This window comes from Juglans microcarpa x Juglans regia, chromosome 7S (assembly GCF_004785595.1).
Source record: "Juglans microcarpa x Juglans regia isolate MS1-56 chromosome 7S, Jm3101_v1.0, whole genome shotgun sequence".
Taxonomy (NCBI): domain Eukaryota; kingdom Viridiplantae; phylum Streptophyta; class Magnoliopsida; order Fagales; family Juglandaceae; genus Juglans; species Juglans microcarpa x Juglans regia.
This window is the reverse complement of record NC_054607.1, coordinates 1923572-1937222: the sequence shown is the minus strand read 5'-3', so window position 1 is coordinate 1937222 and position 13651 is coordinate 1923572. Positions and strand designations below refer to the sequence as shown.

At 37.5% G+C, this 13651-nt stretch overlaps 1 protein-coding gene across 1 annotated transcript; it reads left to right on the top strand.

Annotated features, from left to right (window-relative positions):
• The first annotated feature begins 745 nt into the window (after positions 1 to 745).
• On the top strand, positions 746 to 13482 carry LOC121241606 (protein ARABIDILLO 1-like). The gene is made up of 13 exons (XM_041139442.1): positions 746 to 1275; positions 1427 to 2944; positions 3177 to 3335; positions 3418 to 3498; positions 3692 to 3823; positions 5949 to 6076; positions 6714 to 6801; positions 8434 to 8528; positions 10952 to 11015; positions 11128 to 11303; positions 12007 to 12228; positions 12722 to 12806; positions 12924 to 13482. The coding sequence occupies exons 2-13, from the start codon at positions 1601 to 1603 to the stop codon at positions 13098 to 13100; spliced, it is 2751 nt and encodes a 916-aa protein (XP_040995376.1). The 5' UTR covers positions 746 to 1275; positions 1427 to 1600; the 3' UTR covers positions 13101 to 13482.
• The last annotated feature ends 169 nt before the right edge of the window (positions 13483 to 13651 follow it).

Genomic DNA, 13651 nt, shown 5'->3' with positions numbered 1-13651 from the left:
TACATGGCACCACATGGTGGTGCAACATCAAGAGAGAAATCTGTGTGGTAAATTTCAAATGGCCAAATAGTATTATTATTTTTTCAAATTACAATAACCAAGACTTGAAGACTAGTACGTGGACTTAAAAGATTAAAGATATGTGTCAATTTGATATAATTCATTTGGTATTCTCATATTCAATAATTCACATGTTAATGTTATGCAAAATACAATTTAAGCATATAAATGGTGTTACAAGATTGAAGAAAACAAGTTCTTAGTCTTTTCTATAGATAGTGATAATTGCTGTGGGGAGTGGTAAGGGGAAAGAAAATTTACATCCTACATTAAAATAAAATAGAAATGTAAGGGCTTGCTTCTACTACATAATGAAGAATGGATCATTTTACTTTTGTTGGAGACTAATTTGAATAAAGTTCATCAAAATGAATATTATTAAAGGTAAGAATATTTTTTATTTTTTATTTTTGTAGCTTAAAAGTTACAATAAATTGGTTCATATAATCAAATCAGATTCCAAACCAACTTGAACTCTCACTTGAGTACAATATTTGAACTCTCATACCAATTAAGTTGTCAAACCAATTAAGTTTGAGCTTTTTAATGCTCAGCTTCAATGAATCAATACACAGTAAGCCATCCCATGATCCCCTCTCTTATTTTATATTTACATCATATATATATATACATATGCTTTTTAGAGAACGTCATATATATATATATATACACACATATTACTGCCGACTTAGGTAGAAAAAAGAAAAAAGAAAAAAAGTAGAAAAGGAGTTTGGAGGCTCAAAATTGCTAAAAGACCATATGTACAATCTTCAAATACCGTCAATTTTGTACATCGGAGGTTAGAATGAATTGATAGTCCTTAGATGAGCTGTAGTTTCACACCTCAATGCTGTAATTGTCTTCTCAATTCTATTCTTCCCATATCCCCACCGATACAATCCTCTTTCTCGGTGCACAACAACAGCGACGACGAGGACAACAACCAAGAAAGAACCATAGGGGAGAGGCGTAGACACCTGCTTTGAGGGTTTGGCTTTGTTCTCCATCTGTCTTGATACCCATCTGAATTCTCTCCGAGCCTTCCTCAACTCTGTCTTCTTTCTCTCCCTCCCTCTCTCTCTTTCTATCCCTCTTTCATTCATTGAAGCTCCATTGGAGCTTCTTCCATGTAATTCCGTAAGAGGCATTTAATTTCTTCGACAAGCTTGAATATTTTAAGAGTTACCCACAAACCCACGCAACCTCAGCTCTCAGGTAGGAAAAGTAATCGTTGATTTTGGCTGCTGTAATGATTTATGATTCCATATTTTTCCGGGGTATTGGATATGGCCTTGCATTCTAGTATACTATGAACCCTTAGTTTTCTAAATTATGTTTACAATTTTGTGAATTGTTTGAGTTTCAGGATATTTGAGGTGAAAGAGTATTGCTTTCTGGGTTTGTATTCCTTAAGTGATTTTAGGACTTGGGTAGCTGAGGTTAATGGTATATACTTCTTGGTCTGTGTCCATGATTGTATGATTTCGGCATTTGAGGTTGAGCAGCATTGGCATCTGCGTCTTTGTGAATTGATTGAGACATGAGTCGTAGGGTGCGGCGGAAGCTGGCGAGGAAGGGGAAGGTTGTTTCGCCAACTTATACTGAAACAGAGGACGAAGTTTTGGGTTTGAAGCGAGAAGAGGATGTAGATTGGACTAGCCTGCCTGATGACACAGTGATTCAGCTGTTTTCATGTCTGAATTATCGTGACCGGGCAAGCTTATCATCAACCTGTAGGACATGGATGTTTCTAGGAATTTCCCCTTGTTTGTGGAACTCTTTGGATCTTCGTGCACACAAATGTGATGCTGCCATGGCGTCTTCACTTTCTCCCAGATGCATAAATCTTCAGAAGCTTAGGTTTCGTGGTGCAGAGTCTGCTGATGCGGTAATTCATCTTCAAGCTAGGAATCTACGTGAAATAAGTGGTGACTATTGCAGGAAAATAACTGATGCTACTCTTTCTGTGATTGTGGCTCGACATGCGGCACTTGAAAGCCTCCAGCTTGGGCCAGATTTCTGTGAAAGGATCAGTAGCGATGCTGTAAAAGCAATAGCGTTTTGTTGTCCTAAGTTGAAAAAACTTCGACTCTCAGGAATTAGGGATGTTCATGGTGATGCCATTAATGCCTTGGCAAAGCATTGTCAAAATTTGACTGATGTTGGGTTCATAGACTGTCTCAATGTAGATGAGATGGCTTTGGGAAATGTAGTATCAGTTCGTTTCCTGTCAGTTTCTGGAACCTCAAATATGAAGTGGGGTGTGGTTTCTGATCTCTGGCATAAGTTGCCTAACTTGGCTGGGTTAGATGTTTCAAGAACTGACATTGGTCCAAATGCTGTTTCAAGATTGTTATCCTCATCGGGGAGCTTGAGGGTTTTGTGTGCCTTGAATTGTCCTGTTCTCGAAGAATCTGCTAGTTTTCCTATTAATAAAAATAACGGTAAGTTGATACTTGCCCTTTTTACTGATATTTTCAAAGGAATAGATTTGTTATTTCTCGATGCTACAAACAAAGGGAAAAATGTGTTTTTGGATTGGAGGAATTTAAAGAATAAGGACAAAAACTTGGATGAAATCATGATATGGGTTGAGTGGATCCTTTCCCATACACTTTTGCGCATTGCCGAGAGCAATCAACAGGGTTTGGATAATTTCTGGCTCAAGCAGGGTACAGCACTGCTTCTCAGTTTAATGCAGAGCTCACAAGAGGATGTTCAAGAAAGGGCAGCTACAGGACTTGCAACGTTTGTTGTCATTGACGATGAAAGTGCCAATGTAGATCGTGGACGGGCTGAAGCAGTTATGCGAGATGGAGGCATACGCCTCCTTCTGGACCTAGCAAAATCATGGCGGGAAGGTCTTCAATCAGAGGCTGCAAAGGTAAATTTATTGATGCAATTATGAGCCATCTGCTTTTTAATGAGTTTAAATTAGTTCTGATCTAAATAGATGGATTGGGTAGATCCTAATGATATGCCCTGGATACAATGCGTGTCATGCATTCATGATATACGGAGATTATCATCACAATTTTAGTATAGTTTGAGCACATGGGTTTAATTGTGGGATTTGCTTAATTATTTTCCTTCCTTCCTCAATATTTTTACCATAGGCTATAGCAAACTTGTCTGTGAATACCAATGTTGCAAAAGCTGTTGCTGAAGAAGGAGGAATCAATATTCTTGCTGGTTTAGCAAGATCCATGAATAGGCTGGTTGCTGAAGAAGCTGCTGGAGGATTGTGGAATCTTTCTGTCGGAGAAGAGCACAAGGTTTGATGTTTTGGGACTTATTCTCTTGGTAAGGGATGTACTCTTAATTTCTAATGCTGAGTATGTGAGGATTCCCGGTTAGGGTGCCATCGCTGAAGCTGGAGGAGTGAAGGCCTTAGTTGATCTTATATTCAAATGGTCCACTGGTGGAGATGGAGTCCTGGTATGTTTCTGTATTGTCATGCATTCTTTTTTCTTAGGCTCAAGTCTTTTTCTTTTTTCTTAGGCTCAAGTCTTTTTCTTTTTTCTTAGGCTCAAGTCTTTTATGTCATTCTTGATTTTCACTTGCTTATAGTTAGAAGTTGCTGTTGCACCTTAATTCGGTAGTGGCTTTGTTCACTTTTATGTGTTTTCAGGAACGTGCAGCTGGTGCATTAGCAAATTTGGCAGCTGATGACAAGTGTAGCACGGAGGTTGCAGTGGCAGGCGGTGTACATGCTTTGGTCATGCTTGCTCGTAATTGTAAATTTGAGGGAGTGCAAGAGCAGGTACTTTTCATTGTTGGTATTGAGCATCCCAAACAAGCATATTGACATTTCCATTAGCTTGTCTAGTATATGTAACTTGTAAATTGATTCAAGGTGGCGTGCTTTCAAGACATCTATGGTCTTATTATCAAATATTAGCATATGAAATTTGGTAGCTTTTGAACATTTATTTTCGGCGTAATAAATTAGTTTAATTTTCAATTTTGGTTGTAGAATGATTAGGATAGCATTTTTGTTGGATGCGTTGAGTTTCTTTTGTTCTTTACTTGAGATGATAACTTATCAACTCTCTATGATATTGCTCTGAATGGTTGGAGTCTTTTGAAAAGAAATAGGCCTTCGTTTATGGTCAGGATTCATGATTATGGTGGATCTTGGTTTATGAATCTTGCCCCATAGGCTTCATAATTTCTTGAAGTGACTGGTCTCCTCTTACATATGAAGAATGTGCCACATGTATTGTTATGGTGCTTGAATGTTCGGTCTAAGGTTCATGTGCATTTCTATGTCAAAATGTCAATGTATGGTATGCATTTATGCTGGGCACGGTTACAAATGATGCAATATGTAGGTTTCTTTTGATTGTTTTTTTCCCAATATCTAAGATATGCTGTTGTCTTACTTTCTCCACTTCTGTTTTGAAATCCATCTTCTTCTTTTCTTTTTTTATTTTTTTTGATAAGTAAGTTAGGCATAACCCAAGTACACGGGAAGTATACAAGAGAAAACACCTAATTACAAACTAAAGCTGAAAAACAGCATGAAAGTCATTGGGACTAAACCCCATCCATTACAAGAACAGAAGCCCAAAACAACAAAGAATGAAAAAAGAAAGCCCTAATCCCACCCACCGAGCATTCTCTATTGTCGAAACAGTGACCATTCCTCTCATACCAAATATACCACATATGGTAAAGAGGAACCATCTTCCAAACAGCCCCTATTTGAAGATTTCCTTGAATCCCTCTCCAACAGGCCAAAAGATTCACCACACTCTTAGGCCTTGACACATCACAATGATGAAGAAGATGATCCGCCGATGCTCCACACCTTTTGCACATAAAGAACCAATCCATTACTACAATACCGTGCTTTCTCAGCTTATCAATAGTAAGGATTTTCCCATGAGAAGCCAACCATCCAAAGACTCAGACCTTTAGAGGCACTTTACATCTCCAAATATTTTTCCGAGGGAAAAAATCCGTAGAAGGCTGTGACACCAAAACCTTGTACAAAGATCTAACCAAAAATTTCTTATTACCAAGCTGATTCCATATTAATCTATCCTCCCCTCCAGCTTATAAGTTTAGAGCATAGAGCAAGCTGTAGAAATCAGTGATGGCCCCCACCTCCCAATCACGAGCATCTCTAATAAAACTTACTGACCACTGAATAAAACAAGCAGTGTTGTCCATGCAATCAGCCACAGAAGCGCCTTTATCCAAAGTGATTCTAAAGAGGGAAGGGAAAGCAATTTTCAAGACCATGTCTCCACACCATAAATCATGTCAAAAACTGATCCGGTACCCCTACCCACTTCATATCTGAAATTCTTGGAGAACTCCCCAATCCATTACGAATGAATTTCCATAACCCCACTCCATATGCCCCTCTAACTTCATTTGAGCACCAACCTCCCCAAATACTCCCATATTTGGCATCAACAACAATCCTCCAAAGAGCATCCCCTTCTTGATGATACCGCCACAACCATTTCCCTAAGAGTGCCTTACTGAAGTTTTTAGCTTTCTAATCCCCAAACCTCCCAAGTATAAAGGAGAACAAATCTTATCCCACTTGAGTAAGTGAAATCCATCTTCTTTAGGGGTGACTACCTTATTATCCATATGTACTTTCTTTTAGGACTTGGTTATTGACTTATGATTTGCTTTGCTCAAATGGTGTGATGATAACATTTTTAACGTTTCCAGTCATTGTGGTTCTGATTTCATATTTCAAATGGTTATGCAATATTTCCTGGCACAATGTTTGTCCTACAGTGTGTTCAACCAACCCCCCCCCCCCCCCTCCCTCCGCGGGGGGAAAACCCACACCCACCCATCCCCATTTGTCTCTGCTTGTGCCTTTGTGCAACTTTGTTAAGCATACTCCTTGTAAATAACAGGCTGCTCGTGCCTTGGCTAATTTGGCTGCTCATGGAGACAGCAACAGTAACAATGCTGCCATTGGACAAGAGGCAGGCGCTCTTGAAGCACTTGTTCAGCTCACACGTTCTCCTCATGAAGGTGTCAGGTAGTTTACAATTTCTTCTGCATCTGTATCTCTCATTTAATCTCCCATTAATTCATGGCTTCTAACTTATGTAGTGTTGTCATTTTTAATTAGCCTTCTGAGTATTTTCATTCTTTCGGACGAGTGCACCTTTTTCTGAGCACTGAATGCCAGCCCCCTCCTTCCTCCGGTGGAGCACCCCCAAAGGAAAAGGGGAAACAAAGTACAATCTGAAACTGCTAAATGTTATATTCTAAATATGGAAATAATTTCTAACACAAATGGAACCTTATTGTTAAAGATGAGTATGGTTTGTCTTGGGCCCCAACTATCAAATTTGTGTCTTTGAAAATTTATGGTTCGATTTTAGGGCTCTTATTGACTTTGGGACTGTGAGGAGGAGAAGGATTATATATATACATTTATGGTAAGGAAAAGGGCCCCCTCCCCCCAGAAAGAATGTTGGGATTCATGACTGTTTAAACAACATTGGTCATTGTAAGTACACAAGTTCCAATTTGTCTATCCATGAGATAATAATATTCCCGTATTGGTTTTGTATGACAAAGACTGCTTTTTATACCATTATATCAACTTATTTGCTATGTATTGTTTCCTTATTACTTTAATCTGATCACTTTATCTACCGGTCAAATAGGCAAGAAGCAGCTGGTGCATTGTGGAATTTATCATTTGATGACAGAAATCGAGAAGCGATTGCAGCAGCTGGCGGCGTTGAGGCCTTGGTATTGTATTTGCCTTGCTAAGTCCTAATCGTTGTAGTTGTCATAATCATACTTGGTCTTTTGCATAACTTCCTATAATAAGAAGTGCTTCAAGAGGAAGTACTCGATGCGAAATGCTATAGAAGAGGATAGTTTTTTTATGCCTATTTAGAACGTGCTTCTTTATTAACTAGTGCTGACAGTTACTGATCAAAAAAAAAATTAACTAGTGCTGCCAGTAGCATGGGGGAAAAAGTTGAAGCCCTTCACCTGAAAAAATTGTCTCTAATTGACTAATGAAATTGTTTCCTTTTAACTAGAAGTAGCATTTCTGTGAGAATAGAGCATAATAAAAGGTCCATGATCTACAGGTTCCTGTTTGCTGAAGTTGAAATTTAAGAAGTTAGGAATTGTTGGGTGTACTCCTTTTGAACTTCAATAGAAAGTTACTTTGCATGGGAATACGTTGTTTCTCCTGTTTAAGAAGTAGCAGCCAAATTGAAGCTATATTTAAGTAGTATAATGTTATTTTTAGCGAGTTACTCAGCAGCCCTGTACCACACACTTGTTGAGAGAAAAAAAAAAAGAAAAAAAAAAAAAGCCGGTGTGTGGTGCAGGGCTGAATAGATTTTTTCTTTAATGAGGGGGCTAAGCCTTAAACTCTAAGTATGTATAATCATGCACCAATATGCTTACTTTAGCGGATGGGCTGGAAAATTATTTTCATGCAATGTTTTGATTTCAGTCCCTTTATAAACACCATTTTATCTCCTGAATTTTGTTAAAGGATTAGTGATTAATTTCATTTCATTAAATGCTTCAATCATCTACAACTCTTCTCTTGAACCCTTTACCTCAAGAACTGACCCCTATATAGTTTGATGAAATCAAGAAAATATCTTGAATTTGATAAATACATTTTATGTATCAAGCATTTCCCTTTTGCAAAGGCATCATTATATTTGCATAATAGGCACTCTTTTGTGGCCTGCTTACAAAATCATTAGATTTAATAATGGGAAACCGGAAAACCCATCCAATATAGAAATTTTATAGCAAGTATTTGTTTTATATTTTGTTAGTGCCCTTTGTCATACATCGTTAAAATTTATGTCTAAAGTATATTTTTTGTTCGATAAGATTTTCTTATTACTTTAATTGAAAGCTTCAATTTCATTATCCTTTTAATTCTACAACCAATTTATTCTTTACTATATTCACACGCATCAAATACACATTGAAGAACACACGCACACCTGCATGCACATATGAACCCATCACCCTTTTAATTAATATGCTTTCTTGATAAGGACCTGATAATTCGTATGCTTCTTTCAAGTTATGTGAGAAATATTGATTTCATGTTGAAGATCTCTTTTACCTATATAATGTTTGGAAACAATTCTGTGTACTTGGGCTATGCCTAATTACGTTATTTATTAAACTTCTTTTTACCTATCAAAAAAAATGTTTGGGAACAATTTGATTGAATGCTTTGCTAGACAGTGTGGCAGCTATGCTGTAATGGTTATAGCCTGCTCATGCCTTGGTTAATTTTTTTGAATTTAAATCATCAAATTTGCAAAATGGTTGCCAGCCGTTGTCTCGTATAAAGTCTTACTTGACCTTGAAGTTTTGTCCTTGGTAATTTAGGTTGCTCTTGCACAATCATGCTCAAATGCCTCCCCGGGTCTTCAGGAGAGGGCTGCTGGTGCTCTCTGGGGTTTGTCTGTTTCAGAAGCCAATAGGTATGTGCTTCAATTCAGAGATTTTTCCTATAATTGTTCTCATTTGTTTCATACATATATAATTCCCATACAATCTGTGGATGCATCTCACAATTACGTATAACTTTTTGCCTGACCATCTACAATCTATCAGGGAGGTAGAGCCTCAAAACTGCAGAGGAAAAATTTTTAACCAACGTAAAAAGTCTTGTTTGCAATAGCCTTGCTGTGGAATTTATGTACCGACACACAAGTTTATATGTCTGAAACAAATTAAAAAAGCTGATCCTGCCCGGTGTCTGAATCTCTTTTTTCTTTCCTTCCTTTCTGGCTTGAAGAGAAGCGATATGCCTTTCTTGAATGAACTTTAACTGTTATGAAGATTTTCTTCATATCTCATTACCTCTGCTAGAAAATTTGATGCAACCTGCAGCTGTCAGTGGTTTTTCTAGAAATGAATCACACTATTTAATTGGACTAAAGGTGGTAGAGTTTTGATAGGGTGTTCAAATTCTTATATCAATCCAGCTTGGATATTGTATATCATATATTTATGTGGCAAGTAATCAAAAAAATGTTTTGCATGTTTTTCATTGTGTCTAAGAATGTGTTTACAATACTAATGAAAGACAGTGCCAGATCCTTATATTAGGAAAAATTTATATATTTTAAAACCAAATTTGGCCTGCAATTGGAATCGTAGTTAACAGCATCTATATTGCCAATTCTGTATCATGTGTGATCTCTTAATGGCCCTATGTAGCGTAACTGGATTGGAAACTAGGTATGCACAAACTGCATTGTAGTTTATCATTCAGACCAAGTGTTATTCTGATTCATTGCATGAATTTCCTTGGTTGTGCATATCATAGCTTGTATATGGAAAGCACATCAAGTCACAGCTCATGGAGTTTTTATTTTTATTTTTATGAGTTGGGCTCTGATTTTTAAGCCGGTAATACTGATTGAAAGGTTAGGTTGGTATGGACTAGTGTTAATGTATGGGCTTATGCTGAGAAAGTTAAAGATGATTCTCTTCTTTTTGTTTATTTGTTCCAATCCCACGGGCAGCTTTTCAATAAGGGATTGCTGTGTAATCTGTGTGGGGCTAGTGGAGTAACTGGCATCTGAATAAATAACAAGTCTCTGTGGTATTATAAGTGGTTTTACTTATAAAAAAAAAAGAATTATAAGCGGTTCATAGGCTTTGTTAATTTAGTAATTTTAGTCATTGAGGCTTGCATGTTGAGTGATCACTTGATCTCGGCTTTCTTTTTGATAAGTAAGAGATCAATATTATATATATGAGTGAAGTAAACATAGCCCTTGTACACATGAAGTATACAGAAGGACCCCTAATTACATTCTAAGAGCGATAAATTAAAGACAAGAAATCATGCACATTATCACCATGCAATACAATAGCAGAAAACCAGCACATTAAAGTGTGGAGAAAAAAATTCTTCAACTCGGTCATTGTGCGTTCCTTATCTTCAAAGCATCACGCATTCCTTTCTGACCAAATGTACCACATAATGCACAACGGTATCATTTTCCACACTGCAACCACTTGATAACAGCCTTGCATCTTCCTCCAACAACCCAACAAATCCACCACCCTCCTAGGCATAACCCATGCAACATCAACCCTTTGAAAAGTCTCATCCCACAACACCCTAGTTACCTCCCAGTGTAATAAGAGGTGGTCCACAGATTCTTCATTCTTGTGACACATATAACACCAATCCATCACTACACATCCTCTCTTCCTCAGATTGTCCGTGGTCAATATCTTCCCAAGAGCAGCATTCCAAACAAAAAAAGCTACTTTAGAAGGCACACGAGTCCTCCAAATATTCTTCCAAGGAAACGGAGTATGCTCTTGTGTTGTCAAGATGTTACAATACACCTTCACTGTACATATCTTGTGATCATAAGCCCTCCACATCAATCTATCTCTCGGCGCCCTATAAGTCCCCATAGAATGTAATAGGCTAAAAAAATCTGAAACAATAGATAATTCCCAGTCATGGAAATCCCTAATAAAAAGAATGTTCCACTGATGAGCCCCATGAGCAAATAACCGCACATCCGCCACTGAAGCCTCCCTATTAATGACATACTCTTGTCATTTTTATTTTCACTTTTGAATTATTTTCTACGGTGTTCTCCGTTTGAATTATTTTCATATTTTCCATTGGCAGGATGCTATTTACTGTGCCTAGATATCCAAAATGATTCACTGTTTTCTCTTATATACAAATAAGATGATGCTGCTTATGAAAACTTCTGTTATACTCCTCTCACCAATGTTATATTGTTGGTCATATTTTGGTACTCATATGCAGAGTAGTCCTGAATTCCTTTTAGTTTAGGAGGATATTTATTCTTCATTCTATGTCACATTGATACTAATGCCCCATATCTTCTTTGGTCTTTGTTAGTGTTGCCATTGGACGTGAAGGAGGTGTAACACCTCTAATTGCATTGGCACGCTCTGAAGCTGAGGCAAGCATTTCCTCTTCTTAATAATCCATGTCCCTGCAAAATTTTTATTTTTAACCTCTTCTTTAAGAACTAGTATGGCATAAATTTGGCTTAATTGATATTTTCCTTCCAGGATGTCCATGAAACGGCTGCAGGAGCTCTGTGGAACCTTGCTTTTAATCCTGGTAATGCACTCCATATAGTGGAAGAAGGGGGAGTTCCTGCCTTAGTTCATCTTTGTTCTTCATCAGTATCAAAAATGGCACGCTTCATGGCTGCATTAGCATTGGCCTACATGTTTGATGGGAGGTATCACTTTTTCTCTGCGACGTAGAGATATAACATGGTCTCATATTACTCATCCTTTCTTTGTCTGGTTCACTCGTCTGATGTTTTGTTTCTATATTTAGTTGTGTCCTCGTCTTTTTGGGTATTTTACTTCTTTTTTTTTTTTTTCTCTATTCATAAAGTATCCTTTGTGTATTATGGTCTATGTCCTGATTAGAAATAAGCTTTGGCTACAGAAATGCAATTACCAATATAAGGCTAATTTACGCCACCAATGCAGATAAGACTACCATGGATGTTTTGGGACCACTTCATTTGTGTTTTTGGCCTTCTGTATCATTGTTATATCTTTTCATTTGCTTTTTGGACGGATATTGGAGAACAAAAGGTGTGGACAGAAACTAAACTAATTGTTAATCTTTATATTATGTATAGAAGAAGCCCAGGCTCTTGGAGTATTGTGGCATTAATCGGGAAATTTTCTTTGAGACTGGGAGAGCCATGAGACACTGTTACTTCATATAATAGTTGATCAAATTATATGAAATCTTATGTTATTAGAATTAGACAATTCTCCTGCACCTAACAATTTAAAAACCTATCGTAATTCCCCTAAAATTGAGGCACTCTTTGCTAAAATATTTTGTTGTATAATCTTCATGTGAGTTATCTGCACTTGTTTTGGAAATTTGCATGTATACAACTTCTGTTGTACTTTCTGCAGAATGGATGAATTTGCTTTGATAGGGACTTCCTCAGAAAGTAGTTCGAAGAGTGTGAGTTTAGATGGGGCTAGAAGGATGGCTTTGAAACACATTGAAGCCTTTGTCCTCACATTTTCCAATCCACAAGCATTTGCTGCTGCTGCTGCATCATCAGCCCCTGCAGCACTGTCACAAGTGACAGAAGGAGCTCGTATTCAAGAAGCAGGGCATCTGAGATGCAGGTTTACCTTCATGGCTACGCATATACTTTTTATGAATCAACTCTGACCCCATTCATTGTGCTCTTAACATTTTCTCCTACCTGCAGCCATTTTCTTTTGACCTTTTCTTGAAATTTTTATTCATTAATGAAATGCATCCTTTTCATTTCTTCAGATAAAATAAAATCGATTAGTTATTGTTCTCCATGCCGCAGTAATTATTTTTTCAGTATCTATTAGGGAACTATGAGTAAGATAATTGAAAATACTACATTATTTTAGAGATTGACCCTAAATTTCTTTAGTTTGTAGGTCCTTCGTATTTCTTTTTAAATCATTTTTTAAGATTTGACCCGTTGATGCTGGCATATGGACCATTTTGTTGATACTGCTGTGCAGAATCTCCCCCCACCAAAAAAAAAAAAAAAAAACTGGCATATAGTTGTTCTTATTATTCAATTTTACATTTCTTCCTTTCTTTTTCTTATTTTTGGACAATTTTCATATTTCTTAGTGGGGCTGAAATTGGGAGATTTGTTGCCATGCTACGAAATCCATCATCGATACTCAAGGCATGTGCTGCTTTTGCTCTTCTCCAGGTAATTGTATAAGTTTAGACTCTCCCTCCCTCTCAACGTGTGTGGCTTATATAAATGTTCACATTCAATGCCTTTTGAATTGGTGGAAACTACATAGTTGTCATATTTTAATTGCAGTTTACCATTCCTGGCGGTCGGCATGCCATGCACCATGCAAGCCTTATGCAAAATGCAGGAGCCGCACGCGTTCTGCGTGCTGCAGGTGCAGCAGCAACTGCCCCTCTTGAAGCCAAAATATTTGCCAGAATTGTACTTCGCAACCTCGAGCACCACCACATGGAACCATCGCTTTGAAGACTACTACAGCTGTCACAATCTGTCTGCTGCCAATTTCATAACAAGCTATGGAGGTTCCATTACTAGAAAGCAGGAAAGCAGCATAATGCAACATAAGAACACATTCTGCTCTCTAAGCTCTATGTGAAATTACCAATCGTCCCCTAGAACCATGTCTAATCTTTTTCCCCCTTTGCCCCCCCATTCTTAGGATAAAGCTGGTTTTTTTAGGCTTCAGTAATATTTCTCCTTTTTGTAACAAATCTTTACATGTTAAAGGTACTTTAGGTGGGGGGATTGATCCAAGAGTCATTTCCTTCTAATTTTTCTTTGGTGTCCTAATTCGTTGTGACAAAACCATATATAAAAGCAGTTTGAGGCTTGTTGAGGCTTTTGCTCATTTGGCATATCAGTTTGCTGGAAAATAAAGCCCTTAATCTTGTTAGTTGTTTCCATCATGTTTACCTTTTTTTTTTTTTTTTTTTTTTTTGAATTTGGTGGATCCTTCTGTTTATATTCAGGGCATCATGTTTTGGAATGTATGATGCTTCCATATCCCCTTGACTACA

Bases quoted from the DNA above. Each gene is read 5' to 3' on its own strand.
- LOC121241606 (XM_041139442.1), top strand. From the start codon at position 1,601: ATGAGTCGTAGGGTGCGGCGGAAGCTGGCGAGGAAGGGGAAGGTTGTT. The intron at 11,016-11,127 runs GCAAGCATTTCC...TTTTCCTTCCAG, and splicing joins TGGCACGCTCTGAAGCTGAG to GATGTCCATGAAACGGCTGC. The intron at 12,807-12,923 runs GTAATTGTATAA...TTTTAATTGCAG, and splicing joins CTGCTTTTGCTCTTCTCCAG to TTTACCATTCCTGGCGGTCG.